This window comes from Amyelois transitella, chromosome 27 (genome assembly GCF_032362555.1).
Source record: "Amyelois transitella isolate CPQ chromosome 27, ilAmyTran1.1, whole genome shotgun sequence".
NCBI lineage: Eukaryota > Metazoa > Arthropoda > Insecta > Lepidoptera > Pyralidae > Amyelois > Amyelois transitella.
Genome location: NC_083530.1, coordinates 1169160 through 1182186, shown reverse-complemented (window position 1 = coordinate 1182186; position 13027 = coordinate 1169160). Strand labels below are relative to the sequence as shown.

The 13027-nt window shown below is 39.5% G+C and overlaps 1 protein-coding gene across 1 annotated transcript in view; it reads right to left on the bottom strand.

The window, feature by feature from the left end:
- LOC106138982 (RNA polymerase-associated protein Rtf1) overlaps window positions 1–13027 on the bottom strand; it is a 30843-nt gene that overhangs the window by 11394 nt on the left and 6422 nt on the right. The window contains exons 6-13 of the mRNA XM_060951969.1: window positions 12235–12389; window positions 8731–8823; window positions 7550–7731; window positions 6433–6544; window positions 3092–3227; window positions 2281–2386; window positions 1288–1419; window positions 373–501 (exon numbers count right to left, since the gene is read on the bottom strand). Coding sequence (XP_060807952.1) covers window positions 373–501; window positions 1288–1419; window positions 2281–2386; window positions 3092–3227; window positions 6433–6544; window positions 7550–7731; window positions 8731–8823; window positions 12235–12389 — 1045 coding nt within the window. The remainder of the gene's footprint in view (window positions 1–372; window positions 502–1287; window positions 1420–2280; window positions 2387–3091; window positions 3228–6432; window positions 6545–7549; window positions 7732–8730; window positions 8824–12234; window positions 12390–13027) is intronic.

Sequence of the window (13027 nt, the reverse complement as noted above, 5' to 3'; positions counted from 1 at the left end):
GGTGGGATTCGAATCTGTGGCTTTTTACACCACACGCATTTCAACCGGGCACCTTACCGTATGGCATACATACATACATACATACATACGATCACGTCTTTATCCCTTACGGGGTAGACAGAGCCAACAGTCTTGAAGACTAAATGGCCACGTTCAGCTATTTGGCTTAATGATAGAATTGAGATTCAAATAGTGACGGGTTGCTAGCCCATCGCCTAGAAGAAGAATCCCAAGTTTATAAGCCTATCCCTTAGTCGCCTATTACGACATCCATGGGAACGAGATGGAGTGGTCCTATTCTTTTTTTTTTATTGGTGCCGGTTGGAACCACACGGCACCTTATTACTATTAAAAAAAATAATTAAACATTACCTTAAACTCGTACATAAGCGCCTCTTTGACCTCGGTTATTTTTGACCTCACAAAGTCCATGGTGGGCGGTTTTTTGTTCGCATCTTTTATAGCTTTGTTCCATTTCTGAAACTCGCCATCGGTGAATTCCTAAAAATAAAAATTATAGTAACATCATATCTTATCTGATTTCGAACTAAGCAAGGAAAAAAATACATAATAATTACTTATTTAAAAGTAGTTTCCGGCACCATTAAAAAGGGACCACTCTCTTTCTCTCTCTCTCTTTCCCGTGGATGTCGTAACGGACAACTAAGGGATAGGTTTGTAAATTTGGGTTTCTTTTCTCTAGTGAATATTTAATTAATGATTTCAACTCTATACTCATATTATAAAGAATTTGTTCGTTTGTTTCTTTGAACGCGCTAATCTCAGGAACTACTGGTTCGAATTGAAAAAAAATCTTTTTTTGTCGAATAGACCATTTATCGAGGAAGGCTTTAGGCTATATAACATCACGCTGCAACTATAAAGAACGAAGAAATAATTGAAAATGTGAATAATTTTCCCTGTTTTTTTTTACATTCTCCATTATTTCTTCGCTCCTTATAGATGCAGTGTGATGTTATATAGCCTAAAGCCTTCCTCGATAAATGGTCTATTCAACGCAAAAATAATTTTTCAATTCGAACCAGTACATGCTGAGATAAGCGCGTTCAAACAAACAAACAAACTCTTCAGCATTATCATATTAGTATAGATAGATAACATACATACATAAAATCACGTCTCTTTCCCGCAGTAGTAGGCAGAGACTACCTCTTTCCACTTGCCACGATCTCTGCACACTTCCTTCGCTTCATCCACATTCATAACTCTCTTCATGCAATCGCGGCGGTTTAATTCATTATAGATAACAAATCATTGAACACCCACCTGATTGCTGACAAACTCCAATCTGAACACCCTGTCCTGAGTTCCGTGTCGTAATTTCAAGCCCTTGTTCGTTCGCGTGTTGCCCAAATTGTACACTTTCGCCGTTTCGTACACGTCTATTATTTCAGCCACCTGATACAAAAAAAAACAAACAATATTCATGAAAAAAACACATACATACATACAAGTGTCGTGTGGTTCCCGACACCAATACAAAAAAGAATATGACCACTCGATCTCGTTCCCATGGATGTCGTAAAAGGCTACTAAGGGATAGGCTTATAAAATTGCGATGCTTTTTTTAGGCGATGGGCTAGCAACCTGTCACTATTTGAATCTCAATTCTATCATTAAGCCGTACAGCTGAACGTGGCCTATCAGTGTTTTCAAGACTGTTGCCTTTCAAGGTTGCTAGCCAATCACTTCAAAGAAGCATTTCAAGTTTATACGCCTATATCCCTTAGTCGCTTTTAACGACATCCACAGGAAACGAGATGGAGTGGTCCCTATTCTTTTTTTAAAATTATTATTTGTGTTACAATACCATCACTTCAAAAGAAGAATCCCAAGTTTATAAGCCTATATTAGCCCCTTAGTCGCTTTTTATGACATCCACAGGAAACGAGATGGAGTGGTCCCTATTATTTTTTTTAAATTATTATTTGTGTTACAATAGCGCCGTGTATTTCTCACACGGCACTTTCACAACACAAATGTGCCGTGTAGTTTCCACACAAACACGTTTTATAAACATGAAAAAAAAAACAAGCTATCTAAACATACATGTTGTTTAATGTAGACAATGTGCATTCGTCCATGATTTAGATTTAAAAGATATATTGACGTCCGATGAAAATTCTGCAGTGTAGTTTGCTCCGCCGCTTCTTCTACACATGCGTTTTGGATGTGACGTCAATAAGTGATACCTTGTATCCAATTTTGAAAATAAATCTATTCTATTCTAAAAAAACATTAAAAATATTATGTACTCACCCTGTAAACAGGATTTCCGTTATTATTGCCAATGCCGATCCTAACGAAACAGCCGGTGACAACGCGAGCGAAGAAAGGTAAATGTACTAGTCGTTCCAATTTAAACCTGTTGACAAACGACAATACATAAGAAACATGTGAAACCTTAAACATGTTGGAGATAAACATATATCCCTTGCAGTGTAGACAGAACTACAGGTCTACCACTTTTATAAGTTACATCGGCATTGTTCGACTGCGTAGAATAGTACACCGACCGCCGAATCTGGCCGAATGAAAACATTAGTGAAATAACGAACTTATTGCTACTACATAGGATTTTAAATCCCAAAACAACAGGAGTCGTGTATCTCGCTCATTATCGGCGCTCCAGCGAACTCCAGACATGGCGCGTACGCAATCAGACAATAGCGAACGGTTTTGATCCCGCGTTCAAATGGCGCACTATGATTGCCGCAGATATTTTCGCGCCATGACAAAACTTGATTTCTGCGCAGGTACATCGGTGTAACTTATTAAAGTGGTAGTACTGTAACAGTCTTGAAAAGACTGATGGGCCACGTGGCCAGCTGTTCTGCTTCACGATAGAATTGAGATTCAAATAGCGATAGGTCGCTAGCCCATCGCCTAAAAGAACAATCCCAAGATTATAATCCTATCCCTTAGTCGCCTTTTACGATATCCACAGGGAAAGACATGTAGCTAGTTATCTTATATATATTTTTTTCTATTATCGCCGCCGTGGAAAACCACACGGCGCTAAATCTATATATTGTATAATTTTCCCAGCCGGCCAAGCGTGTGCCTGCACCTGCTGAGCCGCAGCTTGTTGATCTGGTCGCGGCTGTCGGCGTAGCGCGGCTCCGGCTCGGCGCTGCGCCGGCGCGGCCGCCGCTTGTCGTCCTCCTCCGCCGACGATGATGACGAGCTGCTGGAGCTGCGGCGACCTGGGGTCACGATCATTGTGTTGGTATTGGTCTGTACTAACTAATATCACTACACAGTGCGGCGACCTGGGGTCACGATCATTGTGATAGCATTGGTCTGTACTAACTAATATCACTACATAGTGCGGCGACCTGGGGTCACGATCATTGTGATAGCATTGGTCTGTACTAACTAATATCACTACACAGTGCGGCGACCTGGGGTCACGATCATTGTGATAGCATTGGTCTGTACTAACTAATATCACTACATAGTGCGGCGACCTGGGGTCACGATCATTGTGATAGCATTGGTCTGTACTAACTAATATCACTACACAGTGCGGCGACCTGGGGTCACGATCATTGTGATAGCATTGGTCTGTACTAACTAATATCACTACACAGTGCGGCGACCTGGGGTCACGATCATTGTGATAGCATTGGTCTGTACTAACTAATATCACTACATAGTGCGGCGACCTGGGGTCACGATCATTGTGATAGCATTGGTCTGTACTAACTAATATCACTACACAGTGCGGCGACCTGGGGTCACGATCATTGTGATAGCATTGGTCTGTACTAACTAATATCACTACATAGTGCGGCGACCTGGGGTCACGATCATTGTGATAGCATTGGTCTGTACTAACTAATATCACTACATAGTGCGGCGACCTGGGGTCACGATCATTGTGATAGCATTGGTCTGTACTAACTAATATCACTACACAGTGCGGCGACCTGGGGTCACGATCATTGTGATAGCATTGGTCTGTACTAACTAATATCACTACACAGTGCGGCGACCTGGGGTCACGATCATTGTGATAGCATTGGTCTGTACTAACTAATATCACTACACAGTGCGGCGACCTGGGGTCACGATCATTGTGATAGCATTGGTCTGTACTAACTAATATCACTACACAGTGCGGCGACCTGGGGTCACGATCATTGTGATAGCATTGGTCTGTACTAACTAATATCACTACACAGTGCGGCGACCTGGGGTCACGATCATTGTGATAGCATTGGTCTGTACTAACTAATATCACTACACAGTGCGGCGACCTGGGGTCACGATCATTGTGATAGCATTGGTCTGTACTAACTAATATCACTACATAGTGCGGCGACCTGGGGTCACGATCATTGTGATAGCATTGGTCTGTACTAACTAATATCACTACATAGTGCGGCGACCTGGGGTCACGATCATTGTGATAGCATTGGTCTGTACTAACTAATATCACTACATAGTGCGGCGACCTGGGGTCACGATCATTGTGATAGCATTGGTCTGTACTAACTAATATCACTACACAGTGCGGCGACATGGGGTCACGATCATTGTGATAGCATTGGTCTGTACTAACTAATATCACTACATAGTGCGGCGACCTGGGGTCACGATCATTGTGATAGCATTGGTCTGTACTAACTAATATCACTACATAGTGCGGCGACCTGGGGTCACGATCATTGTGATAGCATTGGTCTGTACTAACTAATATCACTACATAGTGCGGCGACCTGGGGTCACGATCATTGTGATAGCATTGGTCTGTACTAACTAATATCACTACATAGTGCGGCGACCTGGGGTCACGATCATTGTGATAGCATTGGTCTGTACTAACTAATATCACTACATAGTGCGGCGACCTGGGGTCACGATCATTGTGATAGCATTGGTCTGTACTAACTAATATCACTACACAGTGCGGCGACATGGGGTCACGATCATTGTGATAGCATTGGTCTGTACTAACTAATATCACTACATAGTGCGGCGACCTGGGGTCACGATCATTGTGATAGCATTGGTCTGTACTAACTAATATCACTACACAGTGCGGCGACCTGGGGTCACGATCATTGTGATAGCATTGGTCTGTACTAACTAATATCACTACATAGTGCGGCGACCTGGGGTCACGATCATTGTGATAGCATTGGTCTGTACTAACTAATATCACTACACAGTGCGGCGACCTGGGGTCACGATCATTGTGATAGCATTGGTCTGTACTAACTAATATCACTACACAGTGCGGCGACCTGGGGTCACGATCATTGTGATAGCATTGGTCTGTACTAACTAATATCACTACACAGTGCGGCGACCTGGGGTCACGATCATTGTGATAGCATTGGTCTGTACTAACTAATATCACTACATAGTATAAAACAGTCGCTATTTTAGTCTGTTTGTCTGTATGCTTAAATCTTTAAAATTACGCAACAGATTTTATAGATGCGGTTTTTTGTAACAGGTAGAGTGATTCAAGAGGAAGGTTTTTATGTATAATTTTTTCATTTTGCACACTTGCGAAGCCGGGGCGGGTCGCTAGTATACATATATTAGCGACCCGCCCCGGCTTTATATATATATATACTTTTACCACATCCATGGGAAAGAGATGGAGTGATATATATATATATTTGAAAAGAAAGAATAGGATCACTCCATATCTTTCTCATGAATGTGGTAAAAAGCGACTAAGGGATAGGCTTATAAACATGGGATTCTTCTTTTAGGCGACAGACTAGCAACCTGTCGCTAGTTATAAATATGTTAAACGTTATTTATGCACACGCCATAGCGCTCCAAAATTCATCTCTCCTCTTACGGGTCTACTGGAAGAGATTTCTTTTGAAATAAGTAGCACTGTTGTACTAGAATTACTGTAATAAATGCAGACACCAAGCTGGCGACCTGGGATCAGGACGAGTGTGTGTTAGCATTAAATTAAATTGTATAGAATAATAATACACAATCGTAGACGAACGTATCTTGATCAAATTAAGGACGTCCTGGTAAAGGGTCAGGTCGAGAGTACCCGAAACCGGCGAGCTTGCATGAAGAGAGTTTTGAATGTGGATGAAGCGAAGAAAGTATGCGGAGATCGTGGCAAGTGGAAAGAGGTAGTCTCCGCCTACCCCTCCGGGAAAGAGGCGTGATTTTATGTAAGTACTAGAGGCCGCCCGCGACTTCGTCCGCATGGAAACCCTATCAATCCCGCGGGAACTCCGGGATAAAAAGTAGCCTATGTGTTATTCTGGGTCTTCAGCTACCTACATACCAAATTTCATGGTAATCGGTTCAGTAGTTTTTGCGTGAAAGAGTAACAAACATCCATACATCCATACAAACTTTCGCCTTTATAATAGTAGTAGGATCTATGTAGTTAAGTTAACCCCAAAAAAACTTACGAACCTGCAGACTTGTTATCGTCGGAATCCGAGCCGGAATCGTCTGAATATATATCCGAAGCTTTCAACTTGACACTCTGTTTGCTTGAACCGCCTATTATTTCCGCGTCCGCATCCTAGGAACAGATATTTGAGTAAGTCTTAACAACAACATACATATATGTGCCGTGTGGTTACCGGCACCGATACAAAAAAGAATAGGACCACTCCATCTCTTTCCTATGGGTGTCGTAAAAGGCGACTAAGGGATAGGCTTACAAATTTGGGATTCTTTTTTAGGCGATGGGCTTGCAACCTGTCACTGTTTGAATCTCAAATCTGTCATTAAGCCAAAACTGTTGGCTCTGTCTACTCCGCAAGGGATATAGACGTGACCATATGTATGTGTGTACATACATATGATGATAGATGATAGTCACGTCTATATCCCCAACGGCGTAGACAGTATAAACATTCTTGAAAATACTGAAAGGCCACATTTAGCTGTGTGAATTTGAATGTGGCACTTCAGTCTTAGAGACTGTAGTCTTTTTTTCAATCAACTTACACTATCGCCGTCATTCCGTTTCATCATGACCATTTTCTAAGCCCAAGAAGTAAAAAAATTTTTTTTAATTTAAAAAAAAAAAAAAAATAATTTTTTTTTTCAATTTTTTTTCAACACTCACGTCGTCATCGTCCTTATCCTTCTTCTCCATCTGCATCTTCTTCTGCTTGTGCTCAACCCTGGTCGCTTTGGCGTCTCTCTGCGCCCTCAGGGCGGCCATAGCGTTACTTATATATACAGTATTATACATTCATATATTTGAACGTGGCACTTCAGTCTTAGAGACTGTAGTCTCTGTACATCCCGTAAAGGATAAAGACGTGACAGTCTGTGTGTGTTGCATACATATACAAAATCACGCTTCTTCCCCGATGGGATAGTTAGTGACTCATTTACTTGCGACGCTTCCCGCATACATCAGCAATTTGTTTTCTTTTTCAATCCACTTACACTATAGCCGTCATTACGTTTCTTCATGACCATTTTCTAAGCCCAAGAAGATGTAAAAAAAAATTTATTTAAATTTTTTTAACAAAAAAAAAATTTTTTTTTTAATTTTTTTTTCAACACTCACGTCATCATCGTCCTTATCCTTCTTCTCCATCTGCATCTTCTTCTGCTTGTGCTCCACCCTGGTCGCTTTGGCGTCTCTCTGCGCCCTCAGCGCGGCCATGGCGTTCTGCCTCCTGTCGTCCACGTTCCGTTTTCTCTCGGTTTTGGCACCGAACAACGGTGAAACGGAACGTTCCGATGATTCTGTGATTGAGAGAACCAAAAAAAAAAATTTTTACCAACGCAATGATGACAAAGTTTTTAAGTCTGTTTATACAGGGTGACTTTTAATTCAACTGCATAAATTTAACTGTTAAGTGTACTAATCTAAAGGATATTTAAAAACGTTAAAAGAAAAATATCGGTTCATATTTCAGAAAGTATGAAAAAAATAAAAGTATCAAAATCCACGATCCTAAATACGTCATATCACCCCGGCCGGCGGAAAAGCGACGCGTAAGATTCAGAGGTCAACGACACAATTCATTCAGCTGAGCGATCTCGACAACTCTGTACTTTACTTGATCTTAATACTAGAAAAATAATTTATTTTTCACACATATTTACATGTTTAGTTTTAATTTCTTTTTGTAGTATTGGTCTTTAATAAAGCGTGTGACGTAGTTATTGAGGGTGTTTTAAATGTGAAAATGATGACGTTTAATTTAAATAAAAAAAGGCTCAAACAGCTCAGAAGCATGGGTATAGTGTATGTTTAAAAGGATGCAGTTGTTTTAAATGTCACCCTGTATGATTCTGATATTAAGAGAACAAAAATATATATATATTTTTACCAACGCCATGATGACAAAGTTTTTAAGTCTGTTTATGATGCTACACATACATACATATTATCACGTCATGCGGGGAGGACAGAGTCATTGGTCTTGAAAACACTGTGAGCCCACATATCGTAGCTATACTGGTTTATGATAGAATTGAGAGTCAAATAGTGATCTCTCACTCTATATATGTATCTAGTACTTTTCTAATTAATTGAACGCTAACCCATATCTTTCTGGTCGTCCAGTATCTCCCCGACTCTGTCTACCTCGCAAGGGATATAGACGTGACTATATGTACATATGTATCTACACCGGAAGTGGCTTTTGTGCCTTTTCAAGACTACTGACTCTGTCTACCCCGCAAGAGACAAAGACGTGACTGTATCGAGTACTTTTGTAATTAATTGATGACGCTCACCCATATCCTTCTGGTCGTCCAGTATCTCCCCGGGGCTGGGCGGTGGCTGTTCCTTCTCCTTCTCCGGTTCCTTCTGCTTTTCCACTTCCGGCTCTGAAACAACACAATATATATTAACTATGTGCTGTGCTCCTTAAGTGAACAACTAGCGACCCGCCCCCGGCTTCGCACGGGTGCAAAATTCGGAAAAAAATATACATGGAAACCTTCCTCTTGAATCACTCTACCTGTTACAAAAAAACCGCATCAAAATCCGTTGCGTAATTTTAAAGATTTAAGCATACAGACAAACAGAGTAAATTAGCGACTTTGTTTTATACTATGTAGTGATAAAGCATTTACTTATCAAATCAAATCAAATCATTTATTTGTTAGAATACAATTTTTACAATCAGATGGTCACGATATAATTAAGTACATGCATTCTGCCTACAAATATTTGGATGTCAGTCCTTACTTACTTATGTATGTATGTATGTATGTTTAAACACACAATTGATAGTAGGAGTGTCATAATATAAACGTTGGCACAGTTTCCTCTTTATCTGAACTAGCTGTGCCCGCGACTTCGTCCGCGTGTAATAGTTATTTTTGGCATCATTGAAGCCCTCAAGGATGAATATATTTACATGTTTAGTTTTAATTTCTTTTTGTAGTATTGGTCTTTAATAAAGCGTGTGACGTAGGGTTTTTGAGGGTGTTTTAAATGTGAAAATGATGACGTTTAATTTAAATAAAAAAAGGCTCAAACAGCTCAGAAGCATGGGTATAGTCTATGTTTAAAAGAATGCAGTTGTTTTAAATGTCACCCTGTATGATTCTGATATTAAGAGAACAAAAAAACAATTTTTTTTGCCGTGTGGTTCCCGTCACCAATACAAAAAAGAATAGGACCACTCCATCTCTTTCCCATGGATGTCGTAAAAGGCGACTAAGGGATAGGCTTACAAACTTGAGATTCTTTTTTTAGGCGATAGGCTAGCAACTTGTCACTATTCGAATCTCAATTCTATCTTAAAGCCAAATAGCTGAACGTGGCCTATCAGTCCGCTCAGGACTGTTGGCTCTGTCTACCCCGCAAGGGATATAGACGTGATTATATGTATGTATGTTTTTTACCAACACAATGATGACAAAGTTTTTAAGTCTATTTAAATGCTATACATACATACATATTATCACGTCATGCGGGGAGGACAGAGCCAATGGCCTTGAAAACACTGTGTGGCCACGTATCGTAGTTGTACGGGTTAATGATAGAATTTATTTGTTAGAATACAATTTTTACAATCAGATGGTCACGATATAATTAAGTACATGCATTCTGCCTACAAATATTTGGATGTCAGTCCTTACTTACTTATGTATGTATGTATGTATGTATGTTTAAACACACAATTGATAGTAGGAGTGTCATAATATAAACGTTGGCACAGTTTCCTCTTTATTTGAACTAGCTGTGCCCGCGACTTCGTCCGCGTGTAATAGTTATTATGGGCATCATTGAAGCCCTCAAGGATGAATAAGTTTCCCCCGGTTTTTACTACGCTTTTATTAGCTTGGGTTGTATGTATGTATGTATGTATGTATGTAACGGAATCTTTGAGCTTAATTTTCACTGATTTCTAAACGTCTGATCAACTTGGAACTTTGCACACGTATCAAGGACCGATGACAATGCAATATTTTGATAAGAGTTTCTCATAATCCTTATTAAAACTGCCAGGATTAATAAATTCATTTTTAGATCCTTCGTATGAGAGTAAGAGAGACAGAGATAGCACCAGTGCCAGTAATCTCCATACAAGAAACCAAGAAGTTCTGACGTATAATGAGTCAAAAAGAGATGTAATATATTTCCATATAATGTTACTATTAACCTGAGGCTTCTTTATTTCATCGCATTGCTCCATTTAGAATTACCATTAGAAACCATAGTAGAATTAGTAGAATATTTTAAAACAATAAAAAATATATAAGTAATAAAACAAAAGTAATAAATGAAAATTGAACAACTAAATTTACAAAAATACACTACGCTTTTTACTCTGATTTAAATTGTTTTGTTTATAAATTTAATTTTGTTATAATTTTAATCCGAGGTAATTACTACTACAACTGACTATAACTGATTGTTCGACTTGCTACTACTGAATTCCTTTGTCATTAATTTTTATTTTCTATTTTTTAGTTTGATTAGCAATAAAAGCGTAGTTTTTTAGTTTTTTTAAACTATTATTTATTTTTCTTCTCATTTTCCATTATTTCTTCGCTCCTTATGGTTGCAGCGTGATGTTTTATATAGCCTAAAGCCTCCCTCGATAAACGGTCTATTCGACGCAAAAAGAATTTTTCATTCAAAACAAACTCTTCAGCTTTATAATATTAGTATTAATTAATTCAAACTTTGTGCATGTAAAAAGTTGACAACAGGTGGACTTAAAACCACAAGGCACTTCTCTGCCGGTCGAACCTTTGGACCAAACATATATACATACATCAATCACGTCTATATCCCTTGCGGGGTAGACAGAGCCAACAGTCTTGCAAAGACTGCCACTTAGGCCACGTTCAGCTATTTGGCTTTAAGATAAAATTCAGATTCAAATAGTGACAGGTTGCTTGCCCATCGCCTTAAAAAGAAATCCCAAGTTTGTAAGCCTATCCCTTAGTCGCCTTTTACGACGTCCATGGGAAAGAAATGGAGTGGTCCTATGCTTTTTTGTATTGGTGCCGGGAACCACACGGCACTTTAAACTTCATTGCACAAAATACAAATGTATATCACCCTTCTTCTCCTGTCTCATTCTCTCCGTCTGCCTCGAGTATCTGTTCGCTTTCCGTCTCTTTCTCGCCTAGCTTCTCTTTCATAAGATAAATACCATAATTTGACGGCTCATCATTAAAGATGTTAATAAACAAACTCACCCTTCTTCTCCTGTCTCATTCTCTCCTTCTGCCTCGAGTCTCTGATGGCTTTCCGTCTCTTTCTCGCCTAGCTTCTCTTTCATAAGATAAATACCATAATTTGACGGCTCATTACTAAAGATGTTAGTAAAGAAACTAAAAGAACAACCGTGTGGCATCAATACAAAAAAGATTAGGTCCACTCCATCTCTTTACCATGAATGTTGTAAAAGGCGACTAAGGGATAGGCTCACAAACTTGGGATTCTTTTTTGGGCGATGGGCTGGAAACCTGTCACTGTTTGGATCTCAATTCTATAATTGGCCCAAGTGGCTAAACGTGGCCGTTCAGTCTTTCAAGACTATTGGCTCTGTCTACCCCGCAAGGGATGTAGACGTGACCATATATGTATGTAACAAACTCACCCTTCTTCTCCTGTCTCATTCTCTCCTTCTGCCTCGAGTACCTGATGGCTTTCCGTCTCTTTCTAGCCTCCTTCCTCCTGCCTATCTCCCAAGGAGAGGTGCAACTTTCAAAAATAAGATAAAATCCGTAATTTGACGGCTCATCATTAAAGATGTTAATAAACAAACTCACCCTTCTTCTCCTGTCTCATTCTCTCCTTCTGCCTAGAGTCCCTGATGGCTTTCCGTCTCTTTCTAGCCTCCCTCCTCCTTGCGATCTCCCCAGGGGACGCTGAACGCTCAGCGGCGTTGCGTTTCGCCAAACGCAGTTTCCTTTCTATTTCCCATCTGCAAATTATAATATATTAAATATATAATATATATGTTACAGTTCAAACTAGTTTTTAGTTAGAACGCGTTTTCCCTAGTTAGAACTAGTTTTTACTAAATGCCTTTGTTAAAACTAGAATTAACTAATGCTCAAAATTAAATATCAGTTAGAACGAGTTCTGTCTAGACAACACGCGTTTTTCCGAAGAGAGCCAGTTAAAACTAAATACAATAGAAAAATTAAACAATCTTTTAATTTATAAAAAGGATGAGGATCTACTTGTTATTACAAGACAAACTCTCGTGGCACTTTGTGTTACAAAGGCAACCATTTTTCTTGCAGAGACACCTTTTTGACCTTGGTCGGAACAGTTTTAACTGGCTCTCTTCGGAAAAACGCGTCTAGACAGAACTCCTTCTAACTGATATTTAATTTTGAGCATTAGTTAATTCTAGTTTTAACAAAGGCATTTAGTAAAAACTAGTTCTAACTAGGGAAAACGCGTTTTAACTAAAAACTAGTTTTATCTGTAACATATATACTGGACCAATAACACAGATTGAGTTAGCCTCGAAGTAAGTTCGAAACTTGTGTTACGAGATACTAACTCAGCGATACTATATTTTATAATAAATACTTGTATAGATAAACATCC